Below are 26,367 nucleotides of genomic sequence, written 5' to 3'. Positions count from 1 at the left end.
CTCAAAAACATTGGATTTAAAACATTGTGGATTGCCGCACTATGTGTCCGCATAGAAGAACCATGTAAAATATTCATCCATATGGCTGGCTTAATAATGTATTATCCCTCAATTTAGCACCCAGAGCTTTGCTGGGCTCAGCTTTGCTGCAACCGCCACCAAGCACAAGAAGTCCAGTTTCCCAAGCTTTGAAAATATCGCAATTTCACACTTACAAATTCCGATTAATGCGGTGGAGCAGCTTGTAGAAGGCACCCTTCTCCAACCTGCAGCTTGTCTGTGTCTTTCACATCATACAGGGAAGGTGAAAAAGCATTGCAGATTTGTTCAGGTGCTTAGAATGTTCAGTCGCTCTGTCATGTTTACGATATTAGGTTAGGTGTTTTTTACAGGTTGTGTATTTGCAGGATTATGCAAAAGCTTTTTTTGTGGCAGAGTGCAGGAGCCATGAGGCATTTTGGTATGAATATGACAAGTGTGGATCCAGGAATATTTTACTGATTATGAGGCATTTTTGTTAAAAAAAAACTGTCAAAACACATGAAAGCTTACCCTATGGTGCTGATCCAAATTATGATTGTCTCACTATATCAGAAGGCTGTCATCTATGAGTTCCTATCTAACTCCCCATGTTTCTGAAGGGCATCTCAGAAGCATACACAGTGTCCCAATATAGTCGGGATCACCTCACACAGTGGCAGCTGATACTGATGTGGCCACCTCCTCTATGAGCCAGATTAAGACTGATGGGATAGTGCTTCATCTCTGTATTTTTAACTTGACTCTGTCCTCTCTCTACAAGTAATCCCCAAGCATCCAGGTTCTGCCTCACGTCCACACAAACATACGGGGAAGCTCACACTTTCCATTTCTCACTTTGCAGGTGTCGTGCAGTCTTCCCCCACCTCTGTTGACCACACACATTCTGGGTGCACACACATAGAGAAACATGCCGCACGCAAGGGGGATTAAGTGTGACTGGTCGAGTTGCTGAGAGCCACCGGCTGGGCCCATTTGAAACCAGGCTGGGATCAGACGAGGGGAAATTTGTGACCACCAAGAACCTTCCATGTGTGTGCTTGTCAGTGCTGACAGGCACATTCAGGCTGAGCTGTGACCGCCGATAGATGGAGGGAAAGAAGGAAAAGAAAACAGAATGTGCTGTGCTGTACTTTTGCCATGGAGAGAACAGAAGTTCACTTCTCTAAAAACACATCAACTTTTCTGAAGTGGGCAAACTACATAAGTGACGCAACATCATTATGCAGAATTTGTAGCAAAAGCTATGAATAGCAAGTACGGTAAATACGTACAGCAATTGGGTTTAAATTCTTAGGTACAAAATAAACCTAAAGAACCTTACCCAAACAACTGACAGAAATCTTCATCCAATTTGGTGCCAACATGTATCACTGACACATCATTATTGTCACATATTACACCATAGTGTTAAATGTGCTTAAATCCACAGTGGTGTGATTAACATGCATAGAAAATTATTATGTATTGGCAAAGATTTTGCAAATGCAAGCGTGGACTCACAAAGAATAAGAGTGGCCCAACTTTATGTGAAACACAGAGTAAATACAGCACATAAAAATATTTGGAATTTGTAACAAATTCATGATTTGAATTTTCAATATGCAACTTTTTCACTTGTTTTACAGTAAATACATCACATAAAATTATTAGGAATTTGTTAAAGAAATTCATGATTAGAATTTTCAATAAGCAATAGTTGTACTTAATTCAGGCTACGTAAGTTCTACCACTCGGGTATTATATTCATGCAAAATTAAAACGTGAAAAAGACTGTGAATAATCAAAAAGTGTAATAAATTAAATATAAAACAGTCTTAACACTGACTTAGCAACAAAGTAAGCCCTATTCCATACGCTTTCACTTGAGTGCAGCTTAGTATAATTTTCTCTCGTTACTTAGTTCCCCTAGTTTATGCTATGTGATGCTTGAAAAACTAAATGGGGTTGATAAAGTGTTTTCAAGGAGAGATTCCTGATATTACCGTGTATTTTCTTTTACTCCCTTCTTTAATTTATTTTTACACAGAGCTCAAAAAAACTGACAGAAAATTACCACCAGGTTTAATTTCCATTGTTTCTATACACAAGCTGTGTCGTCTGTAGTAAATGTCTCTCTGGGAATATTTCTACTCATTGTGACAAAGAGGCAAACAATTATAAAGTCATTTCCATGTCTCCTGTTCACAGTCCATGCATTTCTGACCTGTATCCTAGAAACAGTTCTACAAGAATACATTTTGAAAAAGAAAGAAACAACAGGCGGTATTTCACATGATCCAGTTGTCAGAAAGAAGTACAGTAGCTAAATATGAATGATCATGCTGTCAATTACTGAAAAGTAGATTGTCTCTCTATATTGCTAACTATAAATAGGACATCACTCTGTCTTCTATTCTGGTGCTCTGAGGAAAATGTGTGCTCTACTCAATTTTTATTTGATGTGCACTGTTTTGGGGGAAAAAATATTTTGACCTTATACATGTGTAAAGATACACCTAAATCGAACTGTGTTTGATCGAGGTGGAGGTTTTCGTAGTGGCCATCTTAAATATCGTAAAAAACACATTACAAATATTACTGTTGAGTATTTTTGGAGGAGCGGCTGAAACGGATTCATGGCATTCCTATTCATTTCAATGGTGAACGATGATTTGCGAAATGAATGTTATGGCATTTGAGTATAATTAATTGAACTTGAATGTCAAAGCATCACGGTAGTTGAGATCAAATATCTTAAAAGGTCTTGAAGATCTGGAATAGATGAATAACAGTTTATAAGATGGAAATGTCATATTGGCGGTCAAATCCTACACAGCAATTATGACCACAATGATTAAACAGTACTGTCTCATAATAGTTGAGAGAACATTTTGAAATAAAATAAATGTAAAAGGAGGATACAAGGTGGCAGTAGTGGGATTTAAGGACAAAATAGTAGAGCAGGAGAGCAGATGTTATTTTCTCACTAACACTTATAGTACACAAGAAGGCTTGCGTGCACATCAGTGGGGTGAGGCATAGGGTGATTGAGGAATTCTGGGTAGGTCAAGTGTCGGGATGTGCAGTTGATGGCGAAAGGTGATGACTGACTATTGCCGCGGAGGAACAAGAGAAGGGAAAGACGACAGTCTAACGTGTGACTTGAAAGACCTGCAGGAAAGATTTTTCCCACAGTGGTGACCAGCAAGTGACTTTCATTTAAAAAAGCTGATGAGCGGCTGGAGGAAGAGCCCCAGTGTTCCCAGAACACACACCATCACAAATACCCACAGGAAGATCCTGTCAATGACCATGGCAACGTACTTCCAATCGTCTTCCACCTAGTGAAGACAGAGACAGAAGATGCAGCTTATTATGTTGCATACATACTCATACAGCAATATAAATCATATTAAATTAATCAAATCAATTATATATGATACTAATATACCCGATTAAAATGATCCCTGCATATTCATGCTTCAGCATTCACCTGTTTGACACACTTATTCACTATGTGCTGAGGCCCAAGCCATATCTTATATAAATGTACTACTTTGGTGCAGTCCTGTGGGAAGTATGGTGAAGAAGTTTCATATACGTAGTCTGGCCATAGCCTTGTCTAATAGAAAAAAGAGCTTTGCGGCAACTGCAGGCAACTATGAACTTTTTTGGAGCAGGTGTGAATAACTCTCAGTGCTCAGCCCGTGACCAGTGATTGGCAAATTAATTTACGGTTAACTTCGTGCTCCAATCACAACTGCACCAAAATGAATGGATAGAAAATCTCTGGCACTTAACTGCCAGAAAAATAATAAATATTAATGAATCCTGTGAAAAACCTACTGAATAATGTTAATGGAACTTTAAAGTAGGCCTCACATGATATTTACTCATTTTTTTAGCAGTTAAAACACTTTCTGTCTGTTCATTTCTCCCCGGTCTATGCAGCAGGAAGTTAACTAGAAACTGATTGTCTGATCAATGGTGAGATTGGAAGCATGTCACTGACTTGGAACACCTAGTCCATCAAACAAAGACACTTGGATACTAACACCATGACAAAAAGATGTATAACATGTAAATTGTAAACACTGGAACAGAATAATTCGAACCAAATGTGGCTCTCCTTCGAGTATTTGGATTTTTTATTTTAAAAAGGTCAACTTCTTCATGACAGTAAAGAATGTTGAAATGTAACCTAACACATCAAATGCTTTTGATGGTAATAGTTTGACAATGTCAGGCATTATTTCCACCTCTACCACAGTGCTATAACAAATTGCCTTGCACCATCTATAATAGCAGAGGTAGATATACTTTTTCCCCTCCTATGAAACTGGAACAACACATGTGGACCAAATAAAGGTCAAGCTATTGAGGTGGCTGCACATGTAAGCGTACAGTTTGCTTTAGCACTCGAGCTATAGTGTGTGTGTGTGTTTGCTTCTGGTCTACTCTTCTGCTTTTGGTCTACACTTTGATCATTCAGGTGTGTACAATCGGATCAAGGCTGCTGTGGCCATAATGCTATTGTTGTGCCCAGAGAGGAGCCTGCGTGGCTATTTCACACAGCCAGATTGCAACGTTACAAAGAAAAGATGGCACAACAAACATATCAGGCCCATCCAGAGTGTGAGGATGAGATAGGAGAAGCCCTTCCAACAAGAAGCTTTATTCTCCTTTTATAGCCCCATGCTAACACTCTCAGGATAGAGACACACACAGCCAATTATGTTCTTTGACTTAGAAGCAACATTTCAAGGGCTGAATCACTGGGGGTTTGATTCAGTGTGATTCTTTCTGGTTCTCTTATGTTGTATGTATGAAATACAGACAAGGTCTCATGCAATGGAATGGACTAGGGGTGCAACATCAACATTTTCTTGCTGATCACTGATCTTAAAAAATGCCTCATTTGTCAATCCCGATTCATTTTTAACAACAGGTAACATCCTCGATGGTCCAAATGAAATCAGGACTCACAATTTCATGATTTGATTGCCAATTTAAAAACTGTAAGAATAAATAACACAGATTGAGCACTGTATTTGATCATACCTCTTTGGCTTTGTTGCGAATCCTCATGTTCTCAGCGATGTACTTCACGCTTTCAATGGCCTGCTTGACCTCAGGCGAAATGACAGAGAATGCCACAACAGCATTCACTTGAGAGGGGGAGTTCAAGGCCCTTGACAGTTTGGGCAACTCCGACTCTGGGGGTCTTTGGGTCTGAGGGCCCTGGGATGAGGGGGCCACCTTAGGAGGAGGGACAGGTGTTGGAACCTCCTTGCCTCTGTAGGGGCATCTTCTGTTCATATCCCGCTTATTGTCGCGGTTCATCTCACCATACTCGATACAGTTCATGGAACCGCCCACTGAGGAGGCCCCTCCTCCACCTGCTGCACCATCCAGCGGTGGGCACGCCACGCCCCCTGTGATGCCCCCAATGCTCACACTTCCTGATCCGCTTCCGACGCTGTTCTTTCTCTTTTTGTTCCCTCCGCCGCTCCCTCCTCCGCCCGTCCCCGCTGTGATGCTGGCAGTAGAGGAGCCGCCTTGGTCAATTGGTCGCCTCATCAGCATGACCCTCGGCAGCACCCCGAGGAACACTGACCTTACCCACTCGGGCATCGTGTGAGTCATGGGAGTGCGGTAGTGAACGTTCAGCACAAAGACGGTGATCACGATGCTGAGCGTGACAAAAATCATGGTGAAGAGGAGGTATTCGCCGATGAGAGGGATGACGAGTGACGTAGAGGGGATGGTCTCCGTAATGACCAGCAGGAACACGGTGAGAGAGAGCAGGACAGAAATGCACAGGGTGACCTTCTCGCCGCAGTCGGATGGGAGGTAGAAAACCAGCACGGTGAGGAACGAGATGAGAAGGCAGGGGATGATAAGGTTGATAGTGTAAAAGAGCGGCAGGCGGCGGATGTAGAAGGAGTAGGTGATGTCTGGGTAGATCTCCTCGCAGCAGTTATACTTGATGTCGTGTTTATAACCAGGTGCGTCAATGATCTCCCATTCTCCGCTTTCCCAGAAGTCTTTGAGGTTTACCTAAGTCATTGCAAATTTGAATTAAACACAAGTCACGAGTTTGTCTTGCAGTGTATAGTACGTTACGCAAAATCACCAATTTGACATAATGCCATTTTGGGATCTTCGTACCTTTGAGCCAATAAGCACCAAGTCAATCTTGGCCTTGTCATACGTCCATGAGCCAAATTTCATGGAGCAGTTCTGGTAGTCAAATGGGAAGTAGGTGATGTCCATGGGGCAAGAGGATTTAAAAATAGCCGGAGGAACCCAAGTAATGGTGCCATCAAACTTCAACAGAGCCTTGGTTTTATCCTCCACCAAAAAATCCCCCACAGCACTACAAGAGAGAATACCCAAGAAACTCAAATGTTATTTCACGTAAAGGTCTTCACAACATTCGACCGAAAAGGTCAGCACACGGTGAGCTAAATACGAAATTGGGGCCATGTGTTTATCAAAGTGCTTTGGTAAAGTAATCCACATCAGCAGACAGAATAAACAACAGTAACTAAGGGTACCGTGTGATCTAATCTGTTCTGTGTCTAAAAATGGAAAATGAAATACACAGATCCCGTGTCTCATTTTGCAGCCTAAATTGAGATATCATTCAACCACAAGTAAGCCTTTAAAATAATTTCAGTGTGATGCCATTCCCATTCGTGCATAAGTCAACAATGTACGTAATTAAATGCAGTGGACATTCTGTCGTCAATTTGCTCTCCCTTCAGGTAAGTAGCGTAATAAGTAGGCATATTGTCATGACAAAAGATGATCAAAACATTGAGCGAGTGTTCAATCAATCTTACTTGTTGTATAAAACAATGTCAGGTCTCCATATCTTATTGGATGGAACTCGGATGAACTCAATTCCATCATACTCAACCGGTGCCCATCTTAGTTTGTAGTCATTCCAAACCTAGGCAGCGGAAAACATAACAATAAACCAGAGAAATCTTTTGTTACATGATAAGTTCAATAATCGGAAAAAACATTAGGGGTGACCCATGAACGCGACTCACATGTCTGAGCCACAGGTTTGTTTCCATTATCTGATTCACCTCATCCTGCCAAGAACACATTTGTTACATAGCCTCAATAAAACTTAAATACTTTAGCTTTTTATTCTGAGAATAATTTTTAAGGTTATAACCTCAATAAAACATATTTTTGCTTTTTATTCTGCGAATAATTTTTAAGGTTATCTTACCACTTTGACCAGTTGAGACATGGACACCTCGAACTCCACAGTGACCGGATCAGACACATTCTCTACTGGGCGGATGAACTGGTTGTACCTTCGGAATAACCTCCGAAATAAACGGTCCTCTGCTTTGGACGCAAAACAGCCTGATGGAAGAAATTTATAGACAAACAGCTTTGGTAAAATGGGAATACAGGATGTAGTATGATGAACATTTGTTAAATACAGTCACATTGGTTTCCAATAAGCGTGACAGTCTGTCTCTGTAAATGCACTTCACCTTTAGAAAGAGAGCTGAGCAGATGATGATGGAAATCGCATGTGAGTCTGTTTGTGTGCATGCACACATTAAATTACTGGTCTGACGTCCGAATTTGCAAGAGTCGATGGAAAAGGACTACAGTGTTGAAAGCTGTCTTGGCAATGGGGGATTGCAAATACCCTTGAAGCTAACCCCTGCAGAATCTTAATGACTTCATGCCATAAGGAATTGTCAAATACAATTTGTTGGTAAGTTTTACGCACAAGAAGCATAGACAAAACAACTGTTGGACTTTTTAGTCAAATACAGACTCGACCATTGTCAGGTTGAACTGAAGGTCACATTGTGGAAAAGTGCCAGGAGTAACACTGCTGTATGGGATGGCATACAGAGCTGCTCACGCCTGTCCGAGCAGAAAATGTTGCCTCGCTTGGGACAGTGAACACTCACACCACCAGCACTCTGCACCAGAGTCCTAACAAAGCTCTGAAGCCTCCACATATATCCAAACATGAGTCATCAAAATTTCAGTTATCAGCATCCATATGCATTTATATTAACTCCAACGTGATTCATGATGGAGAATATGGAAGATTTATGAGGTCAGCATTGCAATCATTTCTTCCGCACCAAACTCAACCAAGCAGGCTTTGCCTGACCTTGCATTGTGCAATGGGACACAGCCGTGCCGCAACAGAAAATGACCTTGCTTCAGTTACAAACTACACAAACATACGGTAGGCAAATAAAAAATTATCGAGTACACGTTACTTCAAGGTTGATGCTTCCGCCAAGGCTTTTAAGCTGAGAAATGATGCACACACAATTCAACGCCATCCCCACTACACCAACCTGTGCTTCCTTTTCTGCACTAACCACGAGATATATGGAGGTCAATGTGCTTCACTTATAGGACAACTGGAGCACAACACCCATGTACACGCAAAAAGCTACACTGCTATTCACGGAAGAATAAATAAAACATGCTGCTTTCAAATGATATTTTCTTGCAGGGCTTCAAAAGCACTATGTGAGGCGTTTTTAAACCCTTATTCATATCTGTATTTGTATCATCTTTAAACCCCTTATGGATTTTCGCTGTTAACCAACAATGCTATAAATAGCTATTGATAAAAAAGCACATGCACATAAAGATGAGTCTATTGAGGCCTGCACTGTCTAAACTTTAGAGAACTTCTTTATGACTTTAAACTCTGAAAGTCATAAGGAAGTTGTGTACCTTTATTGCCCTGGGTATTACACGTGATGACAGAATGTAAACATCCTACATTAAAGGCTGCATTGTTGTGTGCGCATCTGGCTCTTGGCTTGTGTTTCTCCACTCTTCTGACCTGTCTAGGGAAATAACGAAGCTGACTTATTTGAAAGGTTACCTTACTGACACGTCAATCTGGAGTGCAGCACAAAACATTAAGGTGTAAGACAGAGGGGAAGCTGAGAAAACAAGTATTTCGATTCAACGTTGTACAAGAATGTCACAGCTTTGTGGGGGTGTATGGGGAGGTGATCGTCTCCGATCATGTCCATATTGTCATAGTTTTGTCTGTGCGCTCGCCCCTCCCTTCCTGTGTGCCCATGATGAGTTTGCTTATTCCCACCTGCCTCTTGTTACCTGTCATGTATATAAGTCCTGTCTGCCCCTCATTCCCTGTCGGATCATTGTTGTGTGTTCATGTCATGATGTCTTTTTGGTTCCTGTTCCTGTCATTGGTAATGTCACCCTATCTTTTTGTTTCACATCTTTTTGGTCAGTCACGTTGTAAGGTTTTGTAAGTCATGTCAGTTGCCGAGTCCGTTAGTTTGCGTTCTTCAATAAACCCTGGTCCAAGCTGCACTTGGTCGTCCTGCTCCATTTCCGTCCGATCCGTGACAGACATGTGATCAGGGGAGGGAGGGGAGGCAAAGCCTTACCTGCATCACACCTAATTAAAAAAAAAAAATGAACACAATGATTAATGAAATTATGTATTTCAATTTTGGTTTTCTGGTCTGCACTTTGTATTGATTTAGTTTTTTACTCGAATGATGTCCATGATTTCAAAATTGCTCCATTTAATTGAATGTACTGTTGAAATGCGCACAGTATATATATGTGAAACATGCGAAATAGGTAAGGCAGCAAGCAACCTCACCTCAGCTGTGATTGCACAATCCCACAACAATTGAATTGAGGAGGCTTGTTTTGTCAAGTACCCGTTTCTGTCTTTTCCATCCCCAATGCAGTGGAACCCTGACAGTCAACCGCCTCGGAACTCCTACTTTGCCACACATAGACAGACTTTACACACCAGAATCTATCATGATTGTTTAAACTGCCCACCCAACCCTAACCCCAAAGTCAATAACACAAAAGACTAGGATGAAGAACATTTTTCCATTGTTTTACTTAATAAATGTCGCTATTTTTTTATGGTGCGTTATTAATTAACATTTCATTTGACCCAAAAGACATGGGCGATTTTTTTTCTATTTCGGAATTGGCACATAGTAAAATGGCTTTGCAAAAGTTTCCTGGGGTCACTGCACAGGCGAGCTGAGGCTTCCGGAGTAATGAAACAGTCACCCTCCTGAGACGTGCAATCGCAATGCCTGTTACCGGCTTTTAAGCATTCGGTGCACCCACAACCTTGCCTAAGCCTCTAATTGGGTGTGGGCAAAGCAGAGCAATTATCATCAGTCAATTAATTGGACCTTGTGTTTACTGTTGAAAAATAAGTTGAGCTATAATTTATTTTTTACGCTGGAACTTTAATTCTCATTACTCCCTCTGCCACAAAGTAGTGATAAAACAATGTAAAAGAAGTTAATTATAACCTTGGCCTCTGTTAAGTGGGCGTCCAAATATTACATCAAAGAACACAGCGGCATAGGCTTTTAGAAGGAGAGGTTTGCTTTGTGCAAAGCCAAGAGTGCATTCACGAAGGCACATGTGATAGCAACGCAGTTGGTGGTAAAACATTCATGACTTAAGATGTTTTATGAAGATTTCATAACAGCTCAATGTGATTCACCGTGACTGAGCTCCAGATAAAATCAAGAACATTTTAAATAACCTAAAAGAGGATTTAAGGGGGGGAGGCTTATATGACGGAAAATACTATAATTCCCTGTGATTCCCACTTGGTCTAAAAACTGACGTATATTGAATTTTGTGCCATTGCAAACCCTCATTTAGTGTGTTTGGGAAATTGGCAGACCATATTGCAACAGGCAAGGGTGTTTTATTTACCTGCTCCGAGAGCACCTGACAATTTGGTAATTGACAGTACATTAGACCTACCACCAGTTCAAAGCAGGCGTAAGCAGTGGTGCAGGTGGTCTAATGCGATTTTGATGAGTTCGATCAAGGTGCAGGCAGACAGATTCTGCGCTCCACTGCAGACTGGTGGATGTCATCGTATTTCATTCATATGTCAAAAGCATCCATCAAACCCTCTGAATCATTATAAAAATCAATTCAATGAACGCATTGTTATTATCATCGTTATTATACTCTAAAACACGCCCACTGGGCAGCAGCACAGCGTTGCAGGGGTTGGCGTCCACACATGGACAGGAACGATCAGAGTGGAAGGTTGTCTGCAGGAGGGAATTTCTGTGGTTCAAATAACTTGATAGGTTTTTTTCTCCATCCCTCTAAAATTACCCATCTGTGTTAAAATGAACGGTTGTTAGTCTATACGTTTTCTTTGATTGGCTAGCAACTAGTCTCCTGCCTAACTCGCCCAAAGTCAATATAGTCCAGATAGGCTCCGACTCATTCCTAATTTGTGCTATAGAAAATGTATACGTGGTTGAGAGCTGTTAGATGTGTACGGTTTCTTCTCATTCCCTTGAGAAACCTGCTCATATTGCTCAAGCTTAGACTGAACAATTGCAGACATTTTTAGTCATCAAAATGTGATGACGTGACGAAAATGTGACAGTCTTTGTTCTTGGACGAATGAAAACGAGTTGAGCAGTCACACGTGTTCGGCCTCAAATAGCCACAATGATTGAGAATTAGCCAGTGTGACTCCATATCTCATGGCTCCAGGAACACAAAGAGCCAAAGCCTATGGGAGGTTCTTTGATCAGGCATGTGCTTAACAGGATGAGGATGGAAATGAGTGCTGGACACTCTGAAGAAACTAATTACCCTCCAATAATACATGGTTGATGGTGTGTGTGTGTGTGTGTGTGCGTGCGTGCGTGCGCGCGCGCGTCTGTGTGTGCGCATCGGCGTGCGTTCGTGCGTGCGTGCGTGCATGTGTGTGTGTGTGTGTGTGTGTGTGTGTGTGTGTAACCGTGCATGCGTGAACTAGGAATAGGTTTGGAGGCTTGTTGATGTCCTGCTTGTGATACGTTAGACAACAAAAATAAAGTAAAAGAACTTCAAGCCACTCATTTCAACACATGGTCCAAAGCTCTTTGCGTGAGGGGTCCTATGTGTTCCCGTGTGTGCGTTTTATTTTTATTTATTCTTTTTGTGAAACACACATTCTCTCACCTTTGCCTCAAACAGCATGTGATATTTTTGTTTCAGTGATGCATGAAATCCAGTGGCCTCTTGATCGCACGCTTTAATCTCTGAGGATGTGGCAGTCGATGTCTGATTCACTGCGAATGTTAATTTATCATACAATGACATGTCTCCAAACCAAAAAATGTTTGGGACTAGGAAAGAAATGTATCTTTGTTTTTTGTCTCTGTTATGTCTGAACCAGAAAATACAGTAGTTAGCTGAAAAATCATCAATTCATCCATCCATCATTATCTGTACCGCTTCAGGATTTATATTTTATTGATCTTTCTGAAGTAAAATAAATTCCAGAAAACCAATTTCTATACACCAGCATTGACCACAGGTAAGCTGTATTGCATATTTTAGATGTTTCTCTCTTCCAACATACCTAATTCAAATAATCATCTGGTCATCGGGTTTCTTCAGAGCTGATCATTTGAATCCATTATGTTAGAGGAGGAAAACATCTGAAACAAGCGGACATCGATGACCAGAGTTGGATGTTGAGTAAGACTTTATATTTTGTATCATATATACAGTACATACGATATATTTACAAACAAAAATAAGCAAAGTACTTGTTACCTCTCTATCTGGCATACATCAACATGGCAACCAAGGCACCTAAATGATGTGAAGTCAAACAATTAATAAGGTCATATCAGTTAAGAGACCAATACATGGCACAGAAAAACTGATTATGTCCATTTTTATGTACATTTTTTGTGTTTCAGCTGCAGTGAACACAAAGTGAATGATGAGTTGAATGAGCTGAGCAGAGGGAGAGCTAAGAAGCCTTCCAGGTAAAATGTGAGGTAAGTAGAGTTGGGGAAGGAGATGGAGACAGTTGGATCAGTACAGAAACACATCTGAGTGTCAAAACATCCAAGGTCATCAAACTTGCATGATTAATACCCTTGCCATCAGAAACAAACAATTATGAACATTTTCATCTGAAAAATGGATACAGCTTTTGCAGATATCAGCAATTAGCAATCATCATTTTATTGTGACCTTTAGGCCCGTTTGCATTTGTACGAGACACAGAAGGGCAGGCTATCATTTTGTAATTGGTCGTCTATGGTTATTAAAAGCCCACAGGGAAGAATTTAATGGGTTGAGACCTTGTATTTTTCAGTGAACCTGAAGAACACGTTTTTGGCATGTGGGAGTAAGTACTTAGAGAATATCCACACAAGCAGGATATGCCAATTTAGCAAGGGAAAGCTTGGATTCTTCCCCCCCAATCCTTAGAGCTATGATGCAAATGTGCTAACCACTTACAAGTCAATTTTCAATATGTCCCCTTCAATCACAGTCTGTGGCAAGACCCCACCAGTTAAGCACTTTTTGTATTATTGTGCTAGTTACGACGAACAATGGAACCAAAACAACAATTGGTACGTTATCTCGCATCAGCAATCACGGTATGAGAATCGAATTATCTGCTGTCTTGGGACGAGAATGCGTTGCACTTGCAGCTGCAGCTAATGTAGTAAGCACTGCTAATGTCTTCTCGTCTCTGCAGTGTGGCCAAAACAGAGGAGGCGATTACACACAACATTAGCGAATCATCAGTGTTCACATGGGCGTGACCTAACACTATAAGTGGCTGCTAAATATAATCAGTTTAACAGATGTAGACTACAAAATAGAAAATAAAATCAATCGATTGTTGTCTAATCCTTCATTTCAGAAAAGAGGACAAAAATAACTAAGACAAGGAATGGTGCAGTAGAGGTTGAAAGAAACTTATATTTGCTCTTGTACTAAGTCTAAAGTATTGCTTTGCCTTCATGTTGGGACATCTCAGTGCCAAGGAACTATGTTGAAATTAATTGAGGATCTTCATTTAGACAAATGTAGTGCTTTGCTTCTAACTTGTGGCATCTTGGAGCCAACAAACTATATGATGAACCGAGGTGATGAGTTTGCTTTTGACATATAGTAAGTAAGTAGTTGTCGCCATCTTTTGGCATATTGGTGGCAAGGAACTATGGTGAAGTGACTTAATGAGTTTCATTCTGACATAGAAAGTGATTTAAAAAATCTGTAAAAAATTGTTGTACAAATCTTTGTGGAGGGGGTCTCAATTAGTCGCAGACTTTGCCTATTTGGAGCAGGGCCGATTGCATTACATACATATTTGCTAAAAAAATATAATAAAGAAAAACAAAGGCAGAGACTGCTAGAATATTATTAAGGTTACTGTGAAATTGCCACTTCACAAAAAAAGCAGCTTTGACGTTATACCTGAGTCAACCATGCTTCTTGGAATGGTTACAGTTTACAGGGAAGCTTTGAAATCACACCTTGTAGGTTCCAAGTTGTTTACTTCTGACTTTCTGACTTTATTTAACTCAATTTATACAATAGGTGGTAGGATGAGGCTTCTCCTTAGGTCTGCTGTTGTAATTCTGAATGTGCGTATGGGAGTGGGTGGGGAAGGGAATGTGGGGTCTCAGTGGCAATAACGATACGGCAATCGGGCTAAGCAGATCCTGCTGCCCCCGCATGGGCCTTAGGCAACGTGCAACCACACGCATTCTCACTGAATGCCTGTTAGACTTCTATGCAACTTTATTACATCTGGGAGGGAAACCAGAGAGATACTTGCTAGCATCAAACTCACAAGAGCATTTAAGTCTGCCGCAAGAGAAAACACACTTGGAGACGCTGTGATTCAAGAGGACATCCCTTTGCAAGCACATCCAAGCAACACTGGCTTTGTGTCAACAAAGTTACTCAAAGGGAGAAAGCAAAAGTGATTTTACATTGAGGGTACATAACGCAGTGCTTCATCCAATGGCGTCTTTTCTGTTTCCGGTCCTTCCTTCTGGAATGACCTCCCCTTAAATGTTAGGCAAATGTTTCATTTTTAAAACTTATGTGAAGTCATGGCAAACTCTTGTGTTTTAATCAATGAATGTGTAGATGTGTATGTATGTTTGTGCACTTTAATAATTGAAATATAAGAAAATGTATTTTCTAGCTAACAGGGACTTTTGAACCTGTCTTCCACAACACTGTTAATTGCAGGGTGCATCGTAAACATATAAAAACAAGTGCCAACCCTCAAACACACATCCTTTTACCCTGCCAAGAAATTAATACTAATGAAGGCATAGAGAGATGCAATTACTATGGGGTTGGGGCTTATTGAATTAGTTGACTTATTTATCAATTATGTGGCGCTGACTTAACGTGTTATTAAGCAATTTATGTTTACCCAAGTCCTCATTTTGGATTCTTAGTCAATTCACAGAACAAACTGGCTCCACAGCAGACGAAGCATCTATAAAGATGAATTGCACCGACTTTAATATTGTCAGTCCTTTGTTTGCCGTGTGCTATCTAATATTGCCGAGGACAGTGTGACTAATTTTCTCCTTTTTTTTCCCCAAATGAAAAAAAGGTAATCACATCTTTCTGTTGTGTTATTTTTATTTTAATATTAATACTCAGCTGAACATATCTTTTTTATAGCCAAGGTAAATAGAGATAAAGGGTCAGGCCCATAACCTACCACAGATCTGTTTCATGCCAGCTTGGCTGGACATGCCTCTAAGGTGCTGCATCATGCCTTGGGCCGCTAAAACATATTATGCAATTCAGCTGATTTCAATCACTAAATCCCAAACCTTAAGACACTGTCTCATCTTCAAAATTTGCTGATGTGCACCACAACCCATCCACAGACCGACTCTTTTTTGGAATGTCATAAGGGCGTCATATTAGCTCTTTGTATGCCGCACACCTGCAAGCCACTAGAGTCAGATTATTCTTCGGAAATAGCTTGATGCGACTGACTGCAGCTTCAGCGCTTCATCTCTTGTGTTGACATATTAGCCGATCATGGATGGCAGGACACAATATCCTCTGCAGCACACAATTCAGATCCCCCAGTGCGAGTTCCTGCATGGGTGTTTTCAGGCTGTGATCTGTACACACAGTCCAGTTCAGAATGATCCAAGCCCATAAAGGACTGAGCAAAGAAGGAGAAGGAAGACTCCTGTTGTTGTTTTTTTGTGTTGTTGTTTTATTCAAGTTTAAACCCAAATAACCAACTAACTGTGTCTATTACAAGTACTCATTGTCCAGTTTCCTGACATTTGTCCAATTTTGGTTAGCTGGTTGTGTCAAAACTCTCTGGATGAAGTAGAGCTAAGAGAGAAGTCGATCTATGTGCATGCGTCAAGTTAAAGGCTGTGTGTGACTCAACGGCGTGCACACAATGACTACGCTGTGACAATGTGAAGCACTCAGCACTGCTTCTGGGGGATGGGGCATATTTATTTCTGGTCTTAGGGCTTTGAAAGTGAAAAGTTTAAAAATATTTGAACAGAACAAAACTTTTTTAAGAATCAAAGCACTTCTTATCCCTGCGCTGCACTTTTCTCTTGGGAAAGACTTTGGATCTTTTGGGAGCAACGTTTAAACGCAGAGGTATTTAGCATGAGCAGCGATTACTAACACATCCGGTAGCTGTTGTCACACCCTGCAGTTTGAGTGACAGGCTGAAAAAGTGTTGTTGAAGCAGTCCAAATGCCAAGATTAATATTATTTCAATTTAAGGACAATATTACATGTCATCTGGAAAGAGGCTCATTATGCTCACTAGAGAAGACCATCTTCTGGAGAGTTAGTTTCACTTTATACTGTGAAATAAATTCCGGGAATTCAAATAACACTGCCGAAATGCTGAAATGGCCCTCTGGAGAGCCACTTAAGGACCCCATGATTAAACTACCGGTAGCTATTTACATTTAAAACACACAGAAAACTGGTGACACCACAAATAATAGAAATCAATAGGTGCTGGACCATTCAAGTGAGTGTTTTAAACCCACACAAAATAAAGCACACGTCCTTTAATTAATGATATGAATGTAATATATCTAAATATATTCTTATTTCCCATACTACATAAAAATATTTGTTTTGAAAAAAAATTCTTCTCCTGCACGTATTGTTGAAAATGTTTAGCCAAGATAGCGAATGAAACAAGCTGAAAGAAGTATAAAGAAAACAAATATAAGATGGCCTTGCAAAGGCGATATTGCAAACAAAGAAGTAATGACTACATATGTCAACTTTAAAATATCAAGAATTTATCACATTTATGATCTGAGTAGCAGTAGCAGAGAGAGAGAGAGAGAGAGAGAGAGAGAGAGAGAGAGAGAGAGAGAGAGAGAGAGAGAGAGAGAGAGAGAGAGAGAGAGAGAGACCCGAATTTCCTTGCAGCACTTTCTGAACATTCCAATTTTGTTTCGTTCGTCTGTCATCATCGACGCTGCTCACATAGTAGCAGGGTATTTGGAGAGTGCTAAGATGGATTGTGATGCAGCCATCTAGTGTTATGTTACCTTTCACTCTTTAACATGATGCATGCATTCTGGTTGGTAAGTGAAAACTATGAACATACTTGAGCAATACAAAACAAATCCCACTACTCTTTTTGAGAATTAGCTATTAAACGCCAGTATCTAAAATAAACCAAAACATAAGAAGCCAGCTCAACACAATAAATGCTGTCAAGTGACACAACAATGCTTTCAGGTTGAAGGCTGTGTCCAACAATGACCTCTGGCCTGTGCATTTGCAAGAGACCCACAACCCTGCAGATTGCATCAACATCAATCATGTTTGTATTAACTGCATTAGCTCCAAGGGTTGACATATGGTTATGATTATGTATCCATATTTTTTCACTGGCCACAACATTAGGGATAGTTGCATCCGGATGAGAGCACACACAAACCCTGTACAACTGCCAGAGAGATAGGAAATACAGTGAGTGTTGTGGTTTCCAGTGCACACTGGATTGTAACAAAGGTTGCAAAGGGGTGGAACATTTCTGGCAACTTTCCAGTAAATTTCTTTGGGGATTTAAGATTTTTTTTTTTTTTTTTTTTTTGTAAAAATTTCAGATTGAAAAAAACCACATGTGAATTTAAATGATTACCGGAAGGGTACCATTATCAAAGCATAAATATAAATTTTGTTGTGTAGCAGAAAACCATACAAAATGAAGTGCTCTCCTTGCCCACATGCGAGGGCATTGCAGTGCCTCAGTTACTCTTTTTTTTTTTCGCTTCACTCAACCGTTGGCGTAGTAACAAAAAAGTGACGGTTCAAAACTTTAAAACTCATAAATCGGGGCAATCACAAATCAATATATTTGACCATACTTGTGTGAAATTTGGCTGTTTTTGTCAGTACCGTATATATTATAGCAACAGCAGACTTTCACTGTTGTGCATTCCTGGTTTACTCTCAAAATTGATTGTTAATTCCCTTGGAAAGTTTCCTACTTGGAACTCTCCTGGATTTTGTAACCCTGATTACAATTGCACTGCATCAGGGTGAGGTGTTTCCTCATACCTTTTGCAGCCAGCTCTCACCACACTGAAACCACATTATAAAAATGTTTAAAAAAAATATTTATCCTCAAGTGCTAAAAGGTCTTTCCTCATCTCCGTAATTATGAGTAGCATCCTGTTCCCAACACCACTACATCTTAATCTTGACTCCAGAAACATGCGTATTTGGTTGGACTCGTGCACACTGATGCGCTTTTATCAACTCAACTAAAACATATTCCATCCACGGAACCAATTGTTTACAGATGAAGTAGCAAATTACACTATAGTGTCGCGCGTGTAATTTGCTACTTCCTGGGTTTGTTTTAGCTTTGTGAGTGCAGCGCTATTCAGTGCGCTTACCTTGCGCCGTAAGGAGGACCAGCAGGAGAACGACGCTTGTTTTCCCGGGAAGAATCATGGATGCATCGGGCAATCTGGGATGTTTTTCGAGATTTAAAATAAAAACGTGATGGCGATGAGACGAGACGTCCTGTAAGTGACCTGTTTCAGTCAGTCACGCTTCAGATTAATTAAATAAGCATTTTTCTTTTACGCGCTGCGAAGGAGAGGTTTGGACAAGCGGTGCGCTTCGCCGGACAACTTCGGCGCCTCCCCTTCACCCTCACTCTCTCCCTCCTTGGATCTTTCTCTCTCTCTCTCTCTCTCACCCATCGTGACTCAGAGGTGATAAGTTTGCAACCATGGTATCCAAGTAACGCCCGAGGACACGCACAGGTTTGTGAAAATGCTCAAGGCATTACGCAGTTTGGATGGCGTGCGTCGGTTGTTTTGTTTTTTTTTCTGCTCGAATAGTTGCGTTTGCGTGCGCGAAAAACTATAGTGTACACTCGATTTCCATCAAACTTTGTGAGAGGCCGAGAAAGATAAGGAACCCACAGCTCACACTTTAGTGACACAATCCAATTAAAGTGTCAGTGGGGACATTTCGGGACTGTTTTAGTTCACGTCGTTATGCCTTTTCTCATTGTTTCGGTTGATGGTTTGCAACCAATTTGCAAAGCGAATCACCACCATCTACAGGACTGGAGCGAAACCATCTTCATTATTTTTCATTCATCAATTTTTCAGACTCCTTAGTTTTACCTGAAGTGTCTGATGGTGTAGGTACACTGGTCTGACTTGTGTGTGGGCATCGTGTGGTCGACGCCCGCTCATTGGTGCGTATGTGGGTGTGACAACCAGTATATCTGCCTTGCAACCAGCTGGTGAAAAGGTCAGTGTGTATTCTGCCTCTCACCCAACGTTAGATGGGATAGCCTCCAACGCACCCCATGATCCTGAACAGGATAAGTCATTTTGAAAATGGACGGAGTTTCACATGCCATAAAGTGGTCAAGCTCTAACTAATGCACCGAATTGCCTTATTTGTCAGAATAATGAGCATACAGTAAGATGAACTTGAAGGTTGATATTCAAGGCAATTTGAATAAGTGCTCAAAGCTCTGCCATATTTGTCCTCATTTGGGTTGTACGAGCTTATTCCCGTATGATTTGGGGTATAGCTCATACAGGAACATGACAAAAAAAATTCAAAAGTTTAAGAAAATACATCCTAGTTGCCAGAGATGCTGATGATTATTAAATTTAAATGTGTGCATATGTTTTGTGAGCCAGTATGATTTGGGGTATATCTCATACAGTAACATGACAAAATCATTTCAAAAGTTTAATAAAATACATCCTAGTTGCCACAGATGCTGATGATTATTATATTTAAAATGTGTGCATATGTTTTGTGAGTCAAAGTTGAATTACTGACCAACCAGAGGACAGAAAAATGCTACTAAAAATGCTAATAATAATAATAATTATTATTATTATTAGTAGTAGTAGTAGTAGTAATTATTACTTGTAATAATAACAATAACTATTATCTATTACTATTAGTTATTATCATTATTATTATTATTATTATTAGTACATTGTGATATGAGAATTAATGAAATCTAGGCCTCTGCGTCAGCCTTGCAAGCCTGTACTATACGTATGCATTGAAATGGTTGGGGTCTATGAGTATGAAAATTATTATACCATTATAACGTTCTAGTTTTCTTTGTTAGTATTTCTCTCAAACATAAAGCTATATTTTATGGAACTGCACTATTAGAGAGAGTGCTCCGACCTGCACACACCAACAGCTAAACTGGAAATGACCCATTTAGCCACTTAATTGATTTTATGCAAACAGCAATGCTTGGGTAGCTTAAAGCATTAGCTGCTCTGTAATAGTAGAGCTGTGCGGGCTGCACTGTCCATCCCAATCAAATGATGGGAAGCTATAATTGCATAGGGGCACTATGCAGACTTGCAATGAATGCATGGCTAAATTATTGTGTCTCCTTACTGAAGAAGTACTTAGTTGCTTTGTTAAAGGCTGACGCGGAAATTGCTTAGAAAGTCGCCTCTTTTTACACATACATATATTTATATATTGAGCAGAATCTAGAATTGTATATTTTATGCTCACAATGTATGAATAAAAATATTATAGGCTGACCATGGACATAATGAATCGCGGTTCCATGTAATACATCCCATGTGCGGCAATGTGTGGCTGTACTGCTGTATCTGTGTGATAACAGTGATTTTGTGTTCAGGCCACTTTATTAGTACACCTGCACTATAGAGCTGCAGCAAAGTTAAAAAAAATACATAAAATAAATCACTGTTTTTATTGATGGTGGAATGAGCATTGGACTCCTCCCTGAAAATTAACAATAACATTTGTTGCTGCAAACTGAGTTTTTATTGATAGTGGAATGAGCATTGGACACCTCCTGGAAAATTAATGATAACATTTGTCGCTGAAAGCTGAATCCTATATCCATGCTGAGCATACTACATCAGAATGTTTGTTAACAACATGGTTGTCATTTTAACGCATGAAAAGTCCCCCTGCATTATACTGTATCAGATATTTTGCAAAACTACTCAGCGTGCACAATATTAAACATACTGTTAAATGAATGTAGTACATCCGTGAAAATATGTGACAACCCCGCCATGCTTGCACAGGAGACTCGAAGACAAAACAGCAAGTGACAAGGATTTATTTTTCATAACATTCACTGGCAGTTAGTATGGTCTACTCTGGGTAACCCTGAGGTGAAAGCCCACATGTTGTATTCACTAACAATGAATTAGGTGCACTTCTATTAAGTTTGACACAGCTTTTCCTGCTCCATCATGTCACACAAACGTAAGCATCACACTAGTCCCATATGACAACTGAATCAGTGGTTCTAATGCAATGTAAGCTGCTGCTCCGCTGCAGCTATGTGGCAGCAGGAAGGCGCCTCGCATGTTTGCAGCTAGAAGGTCAGCAGACAAGAATCGGACGAGCAGTGGAACTGCTCAGTCCTCAATTTTAAACTCAATTAGTTTTGTCGTAGGAAAGGCAAAGCCAGTCAAGGTTGTTGTCTGGGATCCGGGGATTGGAGGCTGCGCTGATTATAGTTAGAGGCCACCCGGCTGAACCAAAAGAGGGTAAAAGCAGGAAGGTACAAGAGTGAACATGATGGATGTCATCTCGTGCAATTGCATGCAAACAGTCAAGCCTTTTAAGGCATTTTGCACGTTATCCTCAGTGTAAAGCTGTCGCTTGTCATTTAATCCACACTGCCTTCAAATGTGATGGGATGGAAAACATTTTATGCCTGACAATACCAACCATTAAGTCAAAAATCACTTTAGAAGAATATAATGATGCAGATAAAGGCCGGTTGGGATTAGGCAGATAAATGATGATGATGATGATGATGATGATGATGATGATGATGATGATGATGATGATGATGATGATGATGATGATGATGATGATGATGATGATGATGATGACTGTTACTTACAATACAAAATAAAAATGAACGACAATGAAAAATCCCCAAATGCTTCGGACTCCAGTCTTTCCATGCTGTTGAACGTGGACAATTTTACACGTCCAAAGAAATATTGTCAATTTTTAGCAAAGTTCTAAAGTCTTGATCATCCCCCTCCGCCCACCCTTTTACAATCCCGTCCGCAGTTAGTATGAGGTGTAACAATCAATGACTAGCCAATAATGCTGAGTCTGATATAAGTGGGGTGTGAAAGTAAGCTGCTGCAAATGTTAACACATCCTGATCTTCAAATGTGACAAGCTGAAAGGAGCAAAGCCTCAACAATGCAGAAAATAATCTGTGTTTTTGGTCCTTGTGTTTGTCATTGAGTGGTCACCACAAGACAGGAGTGATAAAGAGCAACACAGAAATAATGGAACATCTCAGAGGAAGCAGAAAGACCTTGAGGCCCCAATGGAGGCAGCAGAAAGGGCAAGTGTTATATCACTGAAGAGTCAGTTAGGAGTATATCCTCACCCATTTGCTTCAACATGACACTCACTGTGCCTGCAATTATATTTTCATTTTAACATTCATGCTGACTCTCCCCACGACTCCACAATTATTTTTGTTGATATTACCTGTTTTTAAGGAATCATGTTATGCAGTACCTGTTATTTGACCACCTCAATTCACAAAACTGAATACTCTAGGCGGTGTAGCTAATCTTGGGAGTGCCCCAGTTAATGTGTTTTTCTAGTTACAAACTTCGTCTTTCTTTTTTTTTTTTTTTTTTTTTTTTTTTTTTTGCTTGGCAAGCTTGAGTGATGTATGTGTGTATGTAGAGGGGGGGAGTGAGAGTTGTACTTTCAGCACATCTACTTAGTTAATGGACAAATGCAAACATTCACAGGGAGCAGGTAGCAGACCTTTCACTGAACTGACTACGTGGTGAATGGTCAACCAGTGCTGGATTCAGTTTACTAGGCCCCGCCTCAAAGGCATAGCACAGCCATCTTATTTCTTGTTATCCTATTGTTTTATATTTTACAATACGCAATAAAAAATGTACCACAGTATTATCATCAAAAGCTGAGTAGGTAAAGTGGAACATGTATGCCTCTTTCATTCCGTGTGAGGGACTTGACTTAGTAGATTCTTGTGAAAGTGTCATATATATATATATATATATATATATATATAGAGCGAGAGAGAGAGAGAGAGAGAGAGAGAGAGAGAGAGAGAGAGAGAGAGAGAGAGATACGTATGTATATATATATGAATAAATAAATAAACAAACAATAAACATTAATCATAAACATGTTAAACATGTCAAACATAATTAAACCCAAGATCATGCCCGTGAACTCTGCCCCTGTCAAGTAAAACAGTCTCATGGCATCGGGGAGAAATGATCCCCTCAGCCTTTCCATGGAGCAAGACGGTGACAACAGCCTGTCACTGAAGCTACTCTTCCGCCCAGTGACAGTGGGTGGACGGGGTTGTCCTTGATGGCCAACACCTGCTGCTCTGCCACAGACGTCAGATCAGGCAGCCCTGTGCCCACAACCGACCCACCTTCCTCACCAGTTTGTCCAGGCAGGAGGCATTCCTCTTCTTGATGCTGCCCCCCCAGCTGCAAAGAAGAGGGTACTTGCCACAACAGATTGATAAAACATCTGCAGCATCACATTGCAGACGTTGAAGGTGCCAATCGCCTGTACAGCCAACATTGTCCTTTTCTGCACAGGCATTGTCCTTTTCTGCACAACATTTTTTAAAAAAGCCTCAGCATCTTCTTGTCTTGTCCTGTCAGTCACCCTGTGACCCTCGACCTCATCCAGCCTCCAGGGAAGCCCTATTTCTTTCCCTCTCCTTGCTGCTTCCTCCTCTTCCTTCTGCCATCACATCCCAGGGTTCAGTAACACCACTGCCTCATTTATTCCATCTATCCAGTGCTGACTAACTGCTGTCTGTGCAGCCATTCGGTGGCCTCCTGCAGCCACTAGTGGTGGATACTTATTCCTGCTTGAATGGCTCGGCTCTTAATTAAGGCATGTTTGCTCCCACAGGCTTTCAGAAGGACATCTTTCGTCATATTTCTCTTGTGACGACATGAATTTGACACTTTTCAATAACACTAATTTCACTCTATTAAAAAAGTAAAGAGTCATTAAATAAAGATCCATATTGTTTATATTCAGTGCAATTCAGTGACCAACACTTACTGTATAACAAATAATACATTAAACTGCCAAATTTGTCATTTTAACTAATATACAAATTGCAACATTAGCTCTATATAGAAAATGGATGGAGACACGTATAAAGTCTTTACATACTGTAAATGCAAATACTATACTGTAGTGAGTAGACAGAGAGACAGACAGACAGACAGACAGACAGACAGACAGACAGACAGACAGACAGACAGACAGACAGACAGACAGACAGACAGACAGACAGACAGATGGGCAGATACTTTTGATAGATAATCAGCACATCTACTTATAACAGTGTTCTGTATTTGTACTACTTGCACCAATTAAGCACAAAGTGTTAATTTTGCCACCTCTGCTTTTTGGTTTGTCTGGCATTCTGATATATACAAGAGAAAGCTGCATTGACTCCAACAACCACTAGCAAGCAGCATTGCGAACTTAAGCCCCCGAGGGAAAACAACTTGAGGGAAAATGTATTGCTTTATCAGATACATTATGGAGTTACCTCTGAGGCCATTTTTGAACCCCACCACCTTTGTCTGCTACGTGGACTCAACAGCCGGGGCCTGCAGTGTGGATGAGCCCCTGACGTAATTGCGTGCCAGCCACACATTCGCTAATGCAGTTACGTAGCGCATGAATATCGACCAGAGTGCCACAATGGCAGGGATAAATCATAACGGTTGTGTGGAAGATGATGGGCAAGATGGACGGCATTGGTGGACTACAGGAAACACATCAAACTGCAGACACTCGCCAGGCTGCATCACAGTGGCAGAATATACTCATGCATGAATGTATGTACACATGTTTATCCCCGTTGTCATATTTATATTTAACTGCTGACACTCACCAGACAGCATCACAGGCTAGGGAGATGCACACATGTGAACGCATGTGTGCATATACTCTGTGTATTTGCTGAGTAGGGTCCTAAAATTATAGATGAGATGAGTTTACAAATTGTATAGGATGCATACACATACAGTACATGTACTGTAAGCATTGCGGCCTACACAGAGGATAAGTACTTATTGATTTTTCAAGACATGAAGAGGTCCTTAATGTTGACTGCAAGGAGTTCAGGCATCCATATTTATGACAAGGCTTCAATATCTCTCCCTTTCTCAACCAGAACTAAACCAATGCCATCTTTTCTGTCATTTTTTAATTATTATTATTATTATTATTATTATTATTATTATCTTTACAGGGATTAGTGTGTGTTTGACACTAATTCACATCAAAGACCCCCAGTATAGCTCTTGACATACAGTGAAGGAAAAGACAAAAATTCCTCATTGATACAGATGCTCAACAAAATATATTTTGAACACCATGAGGCAATTGTCACTCCCAATCTTCATTCAGAAGCTGCTTTAATGAAAATGCATGCAAACGTCAAGAGTCTTATTTATGTGTCATGCACAGAGAAATATGCAAGTACAACTTTGCGCTATAATTGCTGAATTTGACTCCAGTTCCACGGCTGTCACAACATTTGTGGGATTATGTCGCTGTTTGCCACACATTTGTATGTATATGTGTGTGTTCGCCTTCACATTACTGCTCTTGCGGGGCCATCACTGACACGGATTAGCATCAGCACAAGGAATTGTGTAAACGTGACGTGATCAGTGGTGGCGTGACGCCAACAAATACCCAGATTTGTATGATGCCTTCAGGCCCCATTTTGGGCTTGCCGTCACAGTTTTAGAAATAATTTTCTATCTGATAAAAAGAGCGAAAGAACACAAGGTTTTCCAGTCTTATAATTGCGTGCATGTGTGTGTTGTCAGCATTGCACTGACTTGAGTTAACAGAAAGTGAAGTTATGCAGCCTACTGTTACAAAATTGTCAAAGGAGCACATGATGCAAATACTGAAAGA

At 40.5% G+C, this 26,367-nt stretch overlaps 1 protein-coding gene across 1 annotated transcript; it reads right to left on the bottom strand.

Moving 5' to 3' along the window:
• Window positions 1-1,548: 1,548 nt before the first annotated feature.
• LOC125979697 (neuronal acetylcholine receptor subunit alpha-3) lies at window positions 1,549-19,048 on the bottom strand. Its single transcript, XM_049738196.2, has 7 exons — window positions 18,777-19,048; window positions 7,271-7,410; window positions 7,083-7,127; window positions 6,870-6,979; window positions 6,193-6,400; window positions 5,083-6,081; window positions 1,549-3,362 (listed from the first exon to the last, which is right to left on the bottom strand). Exons 1-7 carry the CDS (start codon window positions 18,832-18,834, stop codon window positions 3,237-3,239), a joined length of 1,686 nt encoding a protein of 561 aa, XP_049594153.1. The 5' UTR covers window positions 18,835-19,048; the 3' UTR covers window positions 1,549-3,236.
• Between the last annotated feature and the right edge of the window lie 7,319 nt (window positions 19,049-26,367).

The sequence above is a fragment of the Syngnathus scovelli genome, chromosome 1, assembly GCF_024217435.2.
Source record: "Syngnathus scovelli strain Florida chromosome 1, RoL_Ssco_1.2, whole genome shotgun sequence".
NCBI lineage: Eukaryota > Metazoa > Chordata > Actinopteri > Syngnathiformes > Syngnathidae > Syngnathus > Syngnathus scovelli.
The sequence above is the reverse complement of the archived record's forward strand: the minus strand, read 5'-3'. Positions and strand labels throughout refer to the sequence as shown.